This window comes from Rana temporaria, chromosome 2 (assembly GCF_905171775.1).
Source record: "Rana temporaria chromosome 2, aRanTem1.1, whole genome shotgun sequence".
Classification (NCBI taxonomy): Eukaryota; Metazoa; Chordata; class Amphibia; order Anura; family Ranidae; genus Rana; species Rana temporaria.
The window spans coordinates 168,744,037-168,759,153 of record NC_053490.1 but is presented as its reverse complement, the minus strand read 5'-3'; the positions used below and the strand labels follow the sequence as shown (position 1 = coordinate 168,759,153).

General features: G+C 44.4%; 1 protein-coding gene across 4 annotated transcripts in view; it reads left to right on the top strand.

The window, feature by feature from the left end:
* Positions 1 to 15,117, top strand: part of TBC1D4 (TBC1 domain family member 4) — a 198,951-nt gene that overhangs the window by 83,614 nt on the left and 100,220 nt on the right. For all 4 annotated transcript variants that reach the window (XM_040341378.1, XM_040341377.1, XM_040341376.1 and 1 more), the window contains exon 2: positions 12,605 to 13,198. In XM_040341378.1, coding sequence (XP_040197312.1) covers positions 12,605 to 13,198 — 594 coding nt within the window. The remainder of the gene's footprint in view (positions 1 to 12,604; positions 13,199 to 15,117) is intronic.

The following is a 15,117-nucleotide window of genomic DNA, read 5'->3' as shown; positions in this document are numbered from 1 at the left end:
AGTTACGCCGATTCACGAACGTACGCTTTGCCCGTCGCTGTAAATTTACGTAGTTTCCGTAGAGATACGCGGCATAAAACTAAACCTGCCCTCTAGGTGGTCTAGCCAATGTTGAGTATGGCCTTCGTTCCCGCATCAAATTTGAAATTTCACGTCGTTTGTGTAAGTCGTCCGTGAATGGCGCTGGACGCCATTTACGTTAACGTCGAAACCAATGACGTCCTTGCGACGTCGTTTAGTGCAATGCACGTTGGGAAATTTTAGGGACGGAGCATGCGCAGTACGTTCGTCGCGGGAACGCGCCTAATTTAAATGGTCCCTGCCCCATTTGAATTAGGTGGGCTTGCGCCGGGCGGATTTACGATACGCTGCCGCAAGTTTACAGGCAAGTGCTTTGTGAATCAAGCACTTTACGCTGAAAACTTGCGGCAGGGTAACGTAAATGTAATACGTTACGCCGCCGCCGCAGCGTAGGGCGATTCTACTTGAATCTGGCCCTAAGAGCTTACTAAAGTTACAAAATATCTCGCACAACAGAATAAAAAAACCGGAAGTGATGTCGTATGTTGTAGTGTATTTGTATTTTCAGATGACCACTGTACCGATTAAATGAAAATCATACGATCTCGTAATGTGTGAGAATCATTTTAAATGTTTGTCCGATTGGATAATATCAGATGAACTGCCGTGATCCCCTCTCGAAAGCTCTGCAACGATCCGCTTATCGTACGATCGCTTCGAAAGCGGTATTTTTCATACGATTTTCAGATCGTGTGTACGGGCCATTAGGCTGGCTATATATTATATAATATTCTTGTACAATTTTCTATTAGATTAACCAAAACCATATAATATGAAGTCAAACCTAAACACCATCAATGTGTATGCAATCGGGCAGCCCCTTGCACTATATAGTTGAAGGTAAATCTAAAGGAAATTGAATAACAAATTGTATTATTTATGGTCAGCTTAAAATGGGCCTCTCCATTCACTTTTCATGGTAAGAATATTACAATGGGGACACTAGTTCTGTTGACAAACAGGGATTCCCTTTTTTTCTTTTGGAGGTATTTTCTCTCACTTCCTGCTTTGGCTATGAAACAGGAAGTGAAGGGGGATCTCCCAAAATGGGCAAAACGTTTTTAACCTTCCCTTACTTTAATTTAGCTTTTTTCCACTTTAGAAACACCTTGGGTCAGGGGTGGCAAACTCTATTTCATTGTGGGCCGCATCAGCATTATGATTCCCCTCGAAAGGGCCGGATGTATCTGTAAGATTAGATGTCCAGGCAGCGCTTCCCCTCCCCTTTACATTAGATGTCAAGAGCCACCCCACCATCAGAAGTTGAGTCCCCCACACTTCCTTACATCACAGTGCACCCCCCCCCCCTTACCTTATGCTGCGGCTGGGAGGAAGCTGGATGCATTGCCTGAAAGCAGAAAGTACAGGGTCTGGAGGAGGACCAGAGGAGGTCTGGAGCTCTCCTGCAGCTGGAGAGGTGCGAGGGCCACATGAAATAAACTTGAAGGCCGGATTCGGCCCGTGGGCCTTGTTTGACACCTGTGCCTTTTAGGTATTGCAGTATCAAATGTTTTTACATTTATTAGCTGTAGATTTGCCTTGGAAAAAAAAAATGGTAACATTTCATCAGAAAAACCCTGTACTATGAAAGCGTAGCATATTGCCTCATTTTTTTTATCATTCTTTTAAATCAGCAGTACATGACTTGTAATAATCTGCCTACTAGGCCATGGCTGTGTTTGCAGATCATTTAATGAAGGACATCTGGCATAACACGATGATCCCCAGGTACACAAAGTCCTGCCATATATTGTTTAGTTAGTTGCACATTATGTGATCCTGCTTACTTCCGATTATAGTTTACAAGTAAGGTAATAGAGATGAGATGAATACATGTTGCTTCATTTTTTTTATTACAAGACCTTGGGCATTTTTTTTTCTTTGCTCTGCCATAAAGAAACCACTCATTACACTAGGTTAAGAATGAATATTTAAATACTGTACTTTTAAATGTAATTAAAAGACATACACAATCACAATCTATTTTTTTTTTATTCAGGGTGGGGGTGGACAGGATTCAGGTTCCCCCTGTGTCGTTACTGCATGACACCAGTGCTCAGATGTCCCCAGCTCCCAAATTGCCCATGATGAAGGCTTCTGCTAGAAACACATTTTCTTGGCTAGAATCTGAGGAGTGGATTTTCCATTTATTGTTACAGAGCCAGTGGCATAGCTTGCAAACATGTTTTAGCGTTTATATGTGACCAGACCCCTCAGCCCAGCTTGCCAGGGCTTAGGCCTCATTCACACTTGGCCGTTCGGGTCCGTCTGTCGGCGGACCTGAACGGCCGCTCCATGCATCGCTATGGAGCGTCGGATGTCAGCGGAGACATGTCCGCTGACATCCGACCCGATCCGACCCGCTAAAAACAGACGTATGCCACGTCCCCATCCGTTCATGCGGATCAGATCGGGTGAGATCTGATGAAAATGGACATGCTGTCCGTTTTCATCAGATCGCTCCATAGGGACACAGCGGTGCCCGACAAGCCCCTCCCCGCTCAGTGAGCAGAGAGGAGCTTGTCATCGTCGGCTCAGCGGAGATCTGCGGACTGATCTCCCGCTGAGCCGACGGGAGCAGGCGGACTCTGTAGCGACGGAGTCCGCCAAGTGTGAATGAAGCCTTATACCCTATGACTAAGCCATCTTTAAGGAATGGCAAAAGGGGCAGCTGCCTTGGGCCCAGTCATTGTTGTGGGGCCCAAAGCAGCTGCCCCTTGAGCCTACACTACCTGAAAATAGTTGACAAGTGGAATTGGGAGGGCACAAGAAGATGTTTGTCCAGGGTCCAATCAGTATTAAAGATGGGCCTGGTTGGCAGGTCAAAATGCAGGGGTGGGGCTGAGTGGAAACATGTAGGCTGAGGCCACTCCTTGAGCGCATAAGCTAGTTGGGCAGAACTGCGATTCCCACGCATTTATTTTATTTTTTTATGCCTACAGGGCTTTGAAAAAACACTGCTTTTATAGACATTTGGTATTTTTGTTTCTTCAGTCTGCACCTCCTATGCTCACCTATTTGTTTACGCATGCATAGACAATGACAGATGTGTTGGCAGAGGAGGTTAAAAGAGGGAGTGTCACCTGAAAAGACAGAGTTGTTACCAACACCCCAAATAAGTAGATTATTTAAAATAAAATCCCCCCATAAGCGTGGGGCATTTAAGGCAACTTTTTAGGAGAATCGCAAAGATGAACAGAAAAAAATATATACATGGATTTATTGAAGTATGGTAATTGATTCAAATCTAATGGGAACATATGTCACCATATAGGACCCAAGAAAAACAATTGCAGTTGATACAATTCAAAGATGTAGATCTCCTTTTGTCTTGGGCCCATCACGTTTCAGGATTTCAGTGTCAATCCCTTCATCAGGGGCACTTCTTTCTTTTAGGGAGAGAAGAATATAAATGACAATCTATAACAAAACACAGAAATGAGTTGAGCATGTAGGACGAGGGTCAAGAAAAGTTTACAGGCTGTAAAAAAAAAAAAAAAAAAACACATCACCAGTGCATTCAGGAAATCGGCTTTTGAGCAGAAGAAACACTGAACACTAGTAGGGAAAAGTCCTAAAAGTCGCACATCACAGCAAAACCCTGTGAGGAGGTGTAGGACAGCCTCAACCTGGGCTCCAACTAGGCCATGCCCCAACACGTTTCCCTCATCCACTGGAGCTTAATCATGGACATATCAAGGATTACACTCTGGGGTGGAGTTAAACGCATTGGGGGCGTGGATTGGCTGGAGCCAGGGCTGAGGCTGTTATACACCACCTAACAGGGTTCTGTTGTGATGTGTGACTTTTAGGATTTATTTTCCGTACTGGATGTTTTGAGCTGGGACAAGCTCTGTCCTTGTCAGTACTCCTAGCAGTTTGTCACGCAAAAGGACCTGGTAGAGCCTTGGCTCCTGTCATTTGAAGAAGAAATACATTGCTCCAGGTGACAAAATCCCTCTACTCCATTACGTCTGCACATGGAAAGGGTGCTGCATGCATCAGGAAGCATACAATGAAAAGTCTGGATGGTGCACTCCCATAAAATCACCTTTATTGATCCATGATAGAAAAACGACGATCCATACAGCAATGGGGGTACTAATACAACACCGCTAACGCGTTTTACACCTTCCCTGGTGCGTGGTCATAGCTGATGAATACAAGGTTAATACGTGACTTCTGTCTGTAATGCTTTCTGTGAAGAAACTATATATCCCACAATCACTGGGTTTCTCGGTCTAGTGCTCTGCAGGTGCAGTAATTGGATCTGAGACCACCACAAACAGGCTGAGCAATGAAGAGAAGAGATGGGATTCATCACATTAGCACTCCCACATTTGTGATGCAACATAGAGGAAATCGTTAGGCATGCACTGGACCCGGAAAAAGAGGTTGACTGTCCCTTGGGACAAGCTTTGTGGATTAATACATGGACAGATGAGAACTGATCAGCCATTACACTACAAGCTACAATCACAACAAACGAGCCCAACGTTACAAGGTGAGACAAATATCCAACACCGGGGACAGAACTACACTAATGCCTTGTCAAGAGAAGTTTTTTTTTCTGTCCCCCCCGCCCTCAGTTTGTTCTGTCCCCCCGCTGGCTCTAAGACTGAAAACTTTAGACCGATGATCGCTCAGTTTGTCAGTCACTGGCTCTCTGCTAGGCCCCTCCATGCTCACTGGAGCTCTGGGCTGTGGAGGGGGCAGAGCAGCTGGCTCAGGCTCTCAGTGGCTCGCTTAGAGGCTGAGCCAGGTGCCGTTCCAGGGTTGTAAGCAGATCCCGACTTTATTGTTGCAACCTTGCCCCAGCCTGTACCAGTGTTCTATCAAGAAATGGCTCACGTCAAAAAATGCCTCTGATGGGTCTGCACGTGCGCAGTACCAAACGTCACTCCAGCTGATGTGTTGATCAGCTGGCGTGACGTCAACACAGCGCATGCGCAGATCGTCTGAGGCATTATCCGACGCTATGCAAACAGCGGGGGAACGTATTTTTCAGATTGAGCCTCGCTGTTGCGGGGCGGCTTGTGGGTGTGTTGAAGGGTGGGTTTTGTGTGTGTTGAAACCCGCCCTTAGACACGGGCAAAACCTGACGTTCAACACACCAAACCCGTCCTGCAAAACAGACAAGACCCGACCTTCAGTACACGGAAAACCCGCAACAGCGAAGCATAATCTGACAAGTACGTTCTCATCACCAACATATCAGCTGGAGTGACGTTTGGTACTGCGCATGTGCCGACCCACCAGGGACATTTTTAGTTAGAACACCGGCTCTGTGACTTGAGCCAACAGCGAGCTCTCTGCTAAAAACGGGTCACAGGGGTGCAGAACGAACTTCACTCCTGTGATCCACAGGAGAAGTCCTTTAAAGTGGAAATAAAGTTCTGCTACTGTTCACCATTAGCAGGCAGGTTTTGTATTAAAGGGACAAGCAATGTCTCTTCTGCAATAAAAATACTTACCTGCCTGTTCACAGCATTCTCTGGCATGTAAACTGAGCTGTGCATATGCAGCTCGGCTTACAGCGGTCAGCCTGACCCCTATGTGCTGAAATGATGGCCTTCTGCCAATGAAGATGACCAAAACTGGCAAGGACATGCCAGCATCAGCTAAGGTTGGGGGACTTTAGGAGGAAAAGTGAGTATAGCTGCTTTAAGATCTGCTTTAAAAAAAGTTACAATGCCTTTAAGAAAGCAGTGCCTATCACATCATAATGAAGGCTTCTGTTTTTATGATGAATCGGACCGTAAACATTGCATATAGCCAGGAGTCTTCTGACCTCCATGTCCATTGGAAGAATGTAAATAAACCAATCAGCCACTCTTGAACACTTAGCAGTATGTCACTTTGCAGACTGTAACAGCTGCTCTTTCATCTGCTGAAGACAGACAGGCCGCTGGCAATGTTCGATAGGCGAGCATCGTTTTTAATTTGATGTGAACTGTTGCAAAAGCAACACATGCTGACATAGACCAAATGGAAAGGTTCACGGAAGAGACCGCATTCTGTCGTATAAATTTCCGCAAGAACCATTTCCAGCATTTTTACATTTCAGTTTATGTCTTCATAATGACGTCTGCAATAAAATGGCAAATGACCTCTTTTAAAAATAGCTGTAAAATACCTATTGTGAGTTGCTGCTCCCTCCAGCCCCCAGAAGAGTTACTTGGCATCTGTGCCTATGACCCATATGGAACCGTTCCCATGACAGTGACATTCATGCAAGAATTGTTATCTCCTACATCTTGGGTTAACCCTTCCTCCAAAGAGGGGAATATACAACTTCCATGCAACCATTAGAAGGCAGAGAAATCCCAACCCAACTACCTATCCCTACCTATTCCATCCCAAGTACTTTGATTCCAAACAAATATATCTAAAAAGACAGTTCTTCATTTCTTTTAGTTCTGTTTGTAGGGATCATCAGCTCTAAAAATACCTTTTTAAGAACTCCTAATGTGTTTCGTCCAATAACTGCTAGATTGCAGCCAGTGCTGAATTATGTTTTTTTGCTGTTTACCGCCTATTCTGACTTTTTAATGTTTATTTAAATAGTATAATGGAATGCTTCTCCCTCCTTGATTGCACACACATGGTGTTGGGAGGGACTGGCGATTTGCCCCTGGGGATAAGCAGATGGAGTGTTTTTTCCATGCCACATAGCTGATGTTTGAACACAAACTGAAACTTTACAGAGCCGTTTTGATGCATCCACATGATTCCAGTGGTTGTCAGCCACCTACAGGCTTGGGCATCTGTCCATAACTGCTGGTAACCGCTTTGTGTGCGGCTACATGCAAATGGAAGTGGCTACTGTCAGCCTGTCTTTAGTTTTTATAGGATGAACAGCCACTGATATTCGCATGCCGCTAGTCATTTCCACCCCAAGAATCCACTTATTCTTGCTGCTGGAATTTGGTGGATGCGTCAAAACGGCCGTGTGATGGAGGCCTTACCTCTACTATGACATGGAACATGATTGGGGACTTTGAATGAGGCATATAGACTGCCACACCAAGACTGCCATACCAATGTACCTCTACTATGACACCATAAAAACTATGTGCACATCTTATGCAGAAGAAAAACACTGGCTGCAGGTAGGAAGTTTTATAATGCATTTAAAAGTGGTTGTAAACTCCCATAGATGGATTGAACCTATAGGTAAGCCTATAATGAGACTTGCCTATAGGGTCACATGCACCATTTGCTCTATATGCAGCTGATGACGTCATTGGTGCATGCGCACTGAAGGAAAGACGGGAACAACGAGATGCGAACGACCTCTCATGGCTCCAGCCAATCACACAACTGGAGTCCACAAACCCCGGAAGGAAGACAGGTGAAGATTGGATACGGCCTCCAGCAGTGACAATGCATCGGTGGGGGGCTTTGTTTGCAGGGAAGGTTCACATAATGTGCTAGTATGCGTTGCATACTAGCACATTATGCCTTTACTTTGAAGGTCAGAAAAAAATTACCGTAAATAAAAAAAAGTAACCCATCGGTATACTTCCTCCTTAAAATTTTTATAGTGAACCTGTGCATATACTAGGGGTAGTGAATTAAAATTCAAGGAGGTCTGGTCACTAAAAAAAAAAATCGGGGCGAGGTCCGGATCGTAAGTCTGTGCCATAAAAGATTCTATGCTTCTTTCCGTTTTTTGGTGCAAGCCACACTTTTCTTACCGTTTCCTCCACACACTCTGGTATTACTCTGTAAGTGTAAATGTCCCCAATAGTGTGCCCCCTCACATCATTTGTCCCCATCAGAGTGCCCCCTTACATTAGGTTCCATCATCAGAGTGCCCCTTTACATCAGGTGTCCCCATCACATTAGGTGTGCCCATCAGAGTGCTCCTTTACATTAGGTGTGCCCATCAGAGTGCAGCTTTACATCAGGTGTCTCCATCAGAGTGCCCCCTTAACATAATATGAGCCCAATCTGTGTGCCCCCACTGACATGTGTCCATTACTATGCCCCTTATTTTATGTTAAGGGGCACTCTGGTACATTTATGTTAAGGGGCATGCTGATGGGCACATTCTGTTGTGCCCATCAGAGTGCCCCTTAACATAAAATGTGCCCATCACAGTGAACAAATGTGCCCACCACATACCTTGAGGCAGGTAGGGAGCGTGAGCCAGCAGAGGTAACAAGCTGCAGGGGGTGAGGGCTGCGCTGGGAGTTCTGATGAAAGGGGCGGACGTGCATATAACATTTTTCCTTGCGACCAGGGACCCGCAAGATGACGACTAGCAGGGAGCTGCGCACGTAACGCCTCACCTGGTGGCCCGGTCAGTGTTCTGACACAATAGCCGATTCATTAAAGCGGTAGTTCACCCACAATCCCATGATTTTACCATCGAGACAGGCATTGTAGCGCGAGCTACAGTATGCCTGTCCCGATTTTTTTAACCCCGTACTCACCTTGTAGTCGTCCATCGTAGATTTCGGCTCCCGCGGGGAATGGGCGTGCCTATGGAGAGGGAGGATGATTGACGGCCGGCCCTGGCACGTCACTCTCCCCGAAGACAGCCGGAGTAGGTCTCGGCTCTTCACGGCGCCTGCGCACAGGCTATGCGCACGCGTCGTGAAGACCAAGCCTATTTCGGCTATTTCCGGAGAAGCGTGACGCGCCAGAGCCGGCCGTCAATCATCCTCCGTCTCCAGAGGCACGCCCATTCCCCGGTATCTTCGATGGACGACTACAAGGTGAGTATGGGGCTAAAAAAAACGGGACAGGCATACTGTAGCTCGCGCTACAATGCCTGATTTTAAGGTAAAAAAAAAAAAAAAATTTTTTTTCCCGTCGATAGGGTGAACCCCCGCTTTAAGGTCTCCAATTACGTCACTTCCAGTTACTGTAAACCATTATTGGATTTTGATGACTTGTTGTTTTGACACAACACCGGCAAGCGTGTACACGCCGTTATTGACACAACAGTGGGTAACGAGGAAAAATGTTGCCGCCGCCAACTTTTGATGGATAGCATTGGACTGGGCTAACAATATTCGCTCATAATACCGGGTACTGCAATGTATATGGCTCCTGGTATTGTGCCAGAACAGCAAGTTATCAAAATCTCCAATTCCGGTCACTGTAAACTGTCAGGAAATGACCTAATTGGAGATCTTGATAAATTGGCTATTTTGATGAAACACCTGGAGCTGCGAGAGAGAAAATGGCCATGGGCTGGGTGCACACGCATTGTTTTGGCTTTTTATGGTTCTGTGATGGCAGCTACTCACTTTGGTGAGTTTGCAATTCACTTGTTGGTGGAGGAAGATCACTGAAGCACTCCTAAGAATAATTGCCTTATTGTCATTACTGGTGTCATTCTTTGCACTTTGTCACTTTATTGGACATTACATTGGGATTTCAACTTTATATTTGGACTTTATTTTTTCTAGTATATATATTTGTTTTTTGTTTCTAACGATTTACATTTTTTTGAGGTGCTACACTCACTCTTTGCACATTCCTACAAAGGCTCAGATTTACTTCTTTCTGGTGTTAGCAGCCTTACCCAGTTAAGTTATTTTCTCACAGCGCAGATGTCACTTTTTAAATTACTAAATGCAACATGGCATTTCATTTTATGCCACAGCATGTGGCCATGTGTACAGCCCTGAGTGGCAGCATTTCTGTGTTTAGGTGGGTGGTCGTGGGGCAGTAAAACCATGGCTTGGCTACCTGTGAGAATTGGCTTTACTGGTGTCCTCATGACCACCACTGTAATAGTTGCATTCTTCTTTCTGACCACCAATGTAAGGGACATTTTCCCCATTGACCCCCAATTAATTGGTTTCGGTAATGGTTTCCTGTGACGTGAAAATAATTTAAGGGGTTCCTCCTGGGATCAAAGGGTTAAACATCTGCTGATCACCTATATTGTAGTCAGCCAAGATGTTCACCCATTTGAGAAAAGCTGAGATTTAAATACCACTGTTGTTTACTTTTGAATAGGGATGTCCCGATACTAATACTAGTATCGGTATCGGCATCGATACCGAGCATTTCCCGAGTACTTTTACTCCGCTGAAATGCTCTGATGCTTCACCTGATACCTGGACAGTCAGGTATCGGGTGGTGGGGGGAGTTACAAGTCTTCTCCGTGCTGCTCTCCCCCCGTGCTGTCTTCTCCCCCGTGCTGTCTTCTCCCTCTCATTGCCGTTCTCCCCCCGTGCGTTCTTGTCCCCCTCCGTGCCGCTCTCCCCCTGTGCGTTCTTGTCCCCCTCCGTGCCGCTCTCCCACTGTGCATTCTTGTCCCCCTCCGTGCCGCTCTCCCCCGTGCATTCTTGTCCCCCTCTGTGCCGCTCTCCCCCCGTGCGTTCTTGTCCCCCTCCATGCGTGCCGCTCTCCCCCTGTGCGTTCCTGTCCCCCTCTGTGCCGCTCTCCTCCGTGCGTTCTTGTCCCCCTCCGTGCCGCTCTCCCCCCTGCTGTCTTCTCCCCCCTCCGTGCCGCTTTCCCCCCTCAATTTGTCAGGATGGAGAGCGGAGGTAGGAGCTGCTAAACCCGGCTCCTACCTTTTCCGAATGGACAGTGTCAGTGATCACTGACTCTGTCCATTTACATAACTGAGCATCGTAAACTGTGTTTACGATGCTTCAGTTTATGAATGGAGAGAAACTTATCTCTATTCATTTCAGCTGAGGCTGCAGAGAAAGGGACTGGGGAATCTGTGTCCTTAGTCCTTTTCTCTGTCTTAAAGTGGAGTCCTTTTCTCTGTCTTAAAGTGGAGATGTCAGAGGTCTGTTAAGACCCCTGATATCTCACCAAAGCCCCCCCCCCCCAACAGGGCTGATTAAAAAAAAGAAAAAAATTGCAATAAATTAATTAAAAAAATAAAATGTTAATAATAATAAAAAACACACTGACAATCTAGAATATCTTTTATTGAGAAGGCAGGCTCTTATATACACCAAAAAGTATACTTGCAGTAATCAAATGGACAGTGACATACTCCACCCACAACATCATACAATGGGTACTAACGAGCCTCCAATACACATCCTTTAGGAGACAGACATACTGTCTCCAAGATAATCTACATGAGCTAATTACTAATCATTTACCCAGACAAGGTGACTCTGAGATAAGCTCTTCTCACCTGCTATACAATACACAATTATCATCAATAGAAATTCACACAATACAGTGTCAATTAGCATCACACAATGAAAGATTCTTGAGAGCCAGATTAAGGTTCATTTACATGACAGTAGCAGACGACATTAAACAGCTTAACAGTCTGTGTTCCCACATTGAATGAATCACTCTTTCTATTGACCGGTTGGGTTTAGAATCAACAACCTGTAATATTTCAAGATATCCTGGAATACATTGTGAATTATCATTACTGTCCCATCTCCTGTAATCCAAGATATCATTTCTCAGTTATCCTATGCCCCTAGTGGACATAGGATCACTTTAGACACAAGAGTCATCGGTGAAGCTGAAACAGAAGTACCCCACACCCGCCCTCTCTCTGCCTGGGAGATATTGAGATCAGTTAAGGAATAAAACAATTATCTCCAGGCAGAGAGCACACAATTTTCCCAAAAGTTGGAACACCCCTTTCCACACAAAGGTATCCCTACAATTACATATCCCCTGATAGCCCCGATCTGGGGGACCAACATATCCAAATTTCACCCAGATCGGTCCAGGGGTTCTTAAATAAAAAAAACGAACCTATGAGAAAATACTGAATAAAGTCTATTTTCTTCAACATGTGCATGCACCCTGCTGCAATGAAATCGGGCTAATGTGTGTATATTTAGTAAAGTAAGTCTCATATTTCGAAGTAATATTCTGCTATTCCGTTACACCAAAGTTCTTTATTAACCAGGAACAACTGCACTGCCAGTTACTAAGTTTGTGGAGACAGGATAAGCTCCTTGTTCCTGTTTTGCCCGCTGTGTGGAATATCCTTCTGCATTCTGCAAAGAAAGACAACATAGTGGAGGCTTGTCATTCTTCTTGGCAGCACCTATGTATATTTATTGCCCAATCAGAACTGTCATTGAATTTACTGACAAACATCTGGAGGTGGCCATGCAAACAAAAACTTAAACATAAACGGTATTATTATAATTGTTATATTTTGATGTTCCCCGCACCTTGCTATGTTAGAAGCGCAGGTCCATGAGTGTATTATGGTACATATATCTCGCCCCAGCCTTACCGGGATGGAAGTTACACAGAAGCTAAAAGCTGATGTAGCTGTACTGGGCAGTGACATTTAATAAAAGTAATGCCTTCTGTGAAACACTTGGCTTTCACATGATTAAAAGGTCATGAAGAGTACTGAGGAAAATAAATGGGGGTCCTCATTATGCCATGCATGAATTTAATGAATACCTGCACATACGTAGTAACTGCCATGCTTAAGAAAAGGTTTCTTATCCAGTTCCTTGGTTTATACGTTAAGTACATTTGACAGAATTTACTGATTTGCATTATTGTAGTCTTCTGTTCCTTACTTTTCTGTATTGTATCTTTTCAGGTGTCTACGGTCATCAGTAGCATTAGACAAGTGTCTAAAGTTGCACTGCAGGAAGATTCCAAGGTTAGCCGTGATGGTGAAGATGCCTTTTATAATTCCCAAAAGTTTGAGGTTTTATACTGTGGGAAAGTGGTCATTGCTTATAAGAATGCTCCCTCTACTCTCGTTGATGACTGCATTGAGAAGTTCTCTCAACACGAACGGCAGCGCCTGAGACTGCTTAGTGAGCAGCGCAGTATAGACTCCAGCTCTGACCTTGCTTTGGCCGAGACCGATGTCCCAGTGTCTCCAACTGATAGTACATTTCAGGAGCAGGACTCTGAGCCCAATGCCAATTCTGCCTCCAGGAACCATTCAGGGATATTTACAGTAGGTAGCCAGAGCAATCTTGGTTCTATACGGGTATCATTTCCTGAGAGCATTCTAGAAGACTCAGGCTTTGAGGACCAGCAGGAGTTCAGGTCTAGATGTAGCAGTGTCACTATTCAGAAAAAAGCTTATGATGGAAAGATACAGTCAAGAAGACGACATGCAAGTGCGCCAAGCCATGTCCAGCCATCAGATTCCGAAAAGAACAGGACAATGCTCTTTCAGGTATGTTATAGCCAGGATATGTTTTTGTAAAGACTACGTTTGATCCAGCTGTATAGGGTTAAAATGGTTTATTTCTTAATATGATCCCAGCGCACTTCCCAAGATGGGGTGCCGCGTCCCTAATAACAGCAAAGAGTTATAAAGTTTTTTTTTTTTTTAGATAGGATTTTGTAGGCACACAACAAAGTTAAAATTATAAAATCATGTAATTTTATCATATTTAGATTTTTTTGCGTGACTATAAAATCTATAGTCTATGCCCGGTCTGTTTAAGCAGATATAATCACTGAGGACAATCCTCATCAGATAGATTGAACTCACCAATACCATTTTCCATCCACAGAAGTGTTTTATTCTGAAACATCAGGTTACAGCAGATGACAGGATACAACAGATGAATAGATTGTGGTATTTATGCGGTCAAAAGATGATATTGTCTGTAGCTTACTATGTAGAATACATGTTCCCTGCTACATGTGGCCTATTAGTTGCATCCATGACACAGGAAATACAATCACAGGAAGAAAGGGTGGAGCATTACATACAAAGGAAGTGTGTCATAACATCAGGGAAAAGACATGGAAAAAACAAGTACATTACCATACAAGGTCACTAGATGGCAGCATGTGAACTAAATATAAACGTCCAACGAAAAATGGTTCAGAGAAACGATCTATATAAATTCTATGCCCAATTTGGGGGGCACACTGTCTCTTTAAGATGTTCCTATAAACGTTTTAATACAATCATTTTTTATTTGTGCCTCTATTACCTGATTGATCCTTGCCGGTTTCCCACATTCTGGTAGTAAAATGACCACGCTATGCATGGAAGCTGATCAGTGTAAAACAATGGGGTAAACAGACACTTTGAGTGTTCTGCTGGTCCTTCATGGTCCACTCATAGACTTGGGGTTTACATATTCTTTAACCACTTAAGGACTGCCTCCTGCAGATATACGTCGGCAGAATGGCACGGCTGGGCACAAGCACGTACCTGTACGTCCTCTTTAAGTGCCCAGCCGTGGGTCGCGGGCACGCGCCCGCGACCCGGTCCGAAGCTCCGCGGCCGCAGGACCCGATCGCCGCTGGAGTCCAGCGATCGGTCCCCAGAGCTGAAGAATGGGGAGAGCGGTGTGTAAACACAGCTTCCCCGTTCTTCACTGTGGCGCTGTCATTGATCGTGTGTTCCCTAATATAGGGAAACACGATCAATGACGTCACACGTCCAGCCCCGCCCCCTACATTTAGAAACACAGATGAGGTCACACGTAACCCCTTCAGCGCCCCCTAGTGGTTAACTCCCAAACTGCAATTGTCATTTTCACAGTAAACAATTTTTAATGCATTTTTTGATGTGAAATTGATAATGGTCCCAAAAATGTGTCCACCATAATGTCGCAGTCACGGAAAAAAAAGCGCTGATCGCCGCCATTGGTAGTAAAAAAAAAAAAATGATAAAAATGCAATAAAACTATCCCCTATTTTGTAAACGCTATAAATTTTGTGCAAACCAATCGATAAACGCTTATTGCGTTTTTTTTTATTTTTTTTTACCAAAAATAGGTAGAAGAATACGTATCGGCCTAAACTGAGGAAAAAAAAAATGTTATATATTTTTTGGGGATATTTATTATAGCAAAAAGTTAAAAATATTGCATTTTTTACAAAATTGTCGCACTATTTTTGTTTATAGCGCAAAAAATAAAAACCCCAGAGGTGATCAAATACCACCAAAAGAAAGCTCTATTTGTGGGGAAAAAAGGACGCCAATTTTGTTTGGGAGCCACGTCGCATGACTGCGCAATTGTCAGTTAAAGCGACGCAGTGCCGAATCTCAAAAACTAGTCAGGTCCTTCACCTGCCTAAAGGTCCGGGTGTTAAGTGGTTAAAAAAAAAGCATAATTTTTGTATTCAAAA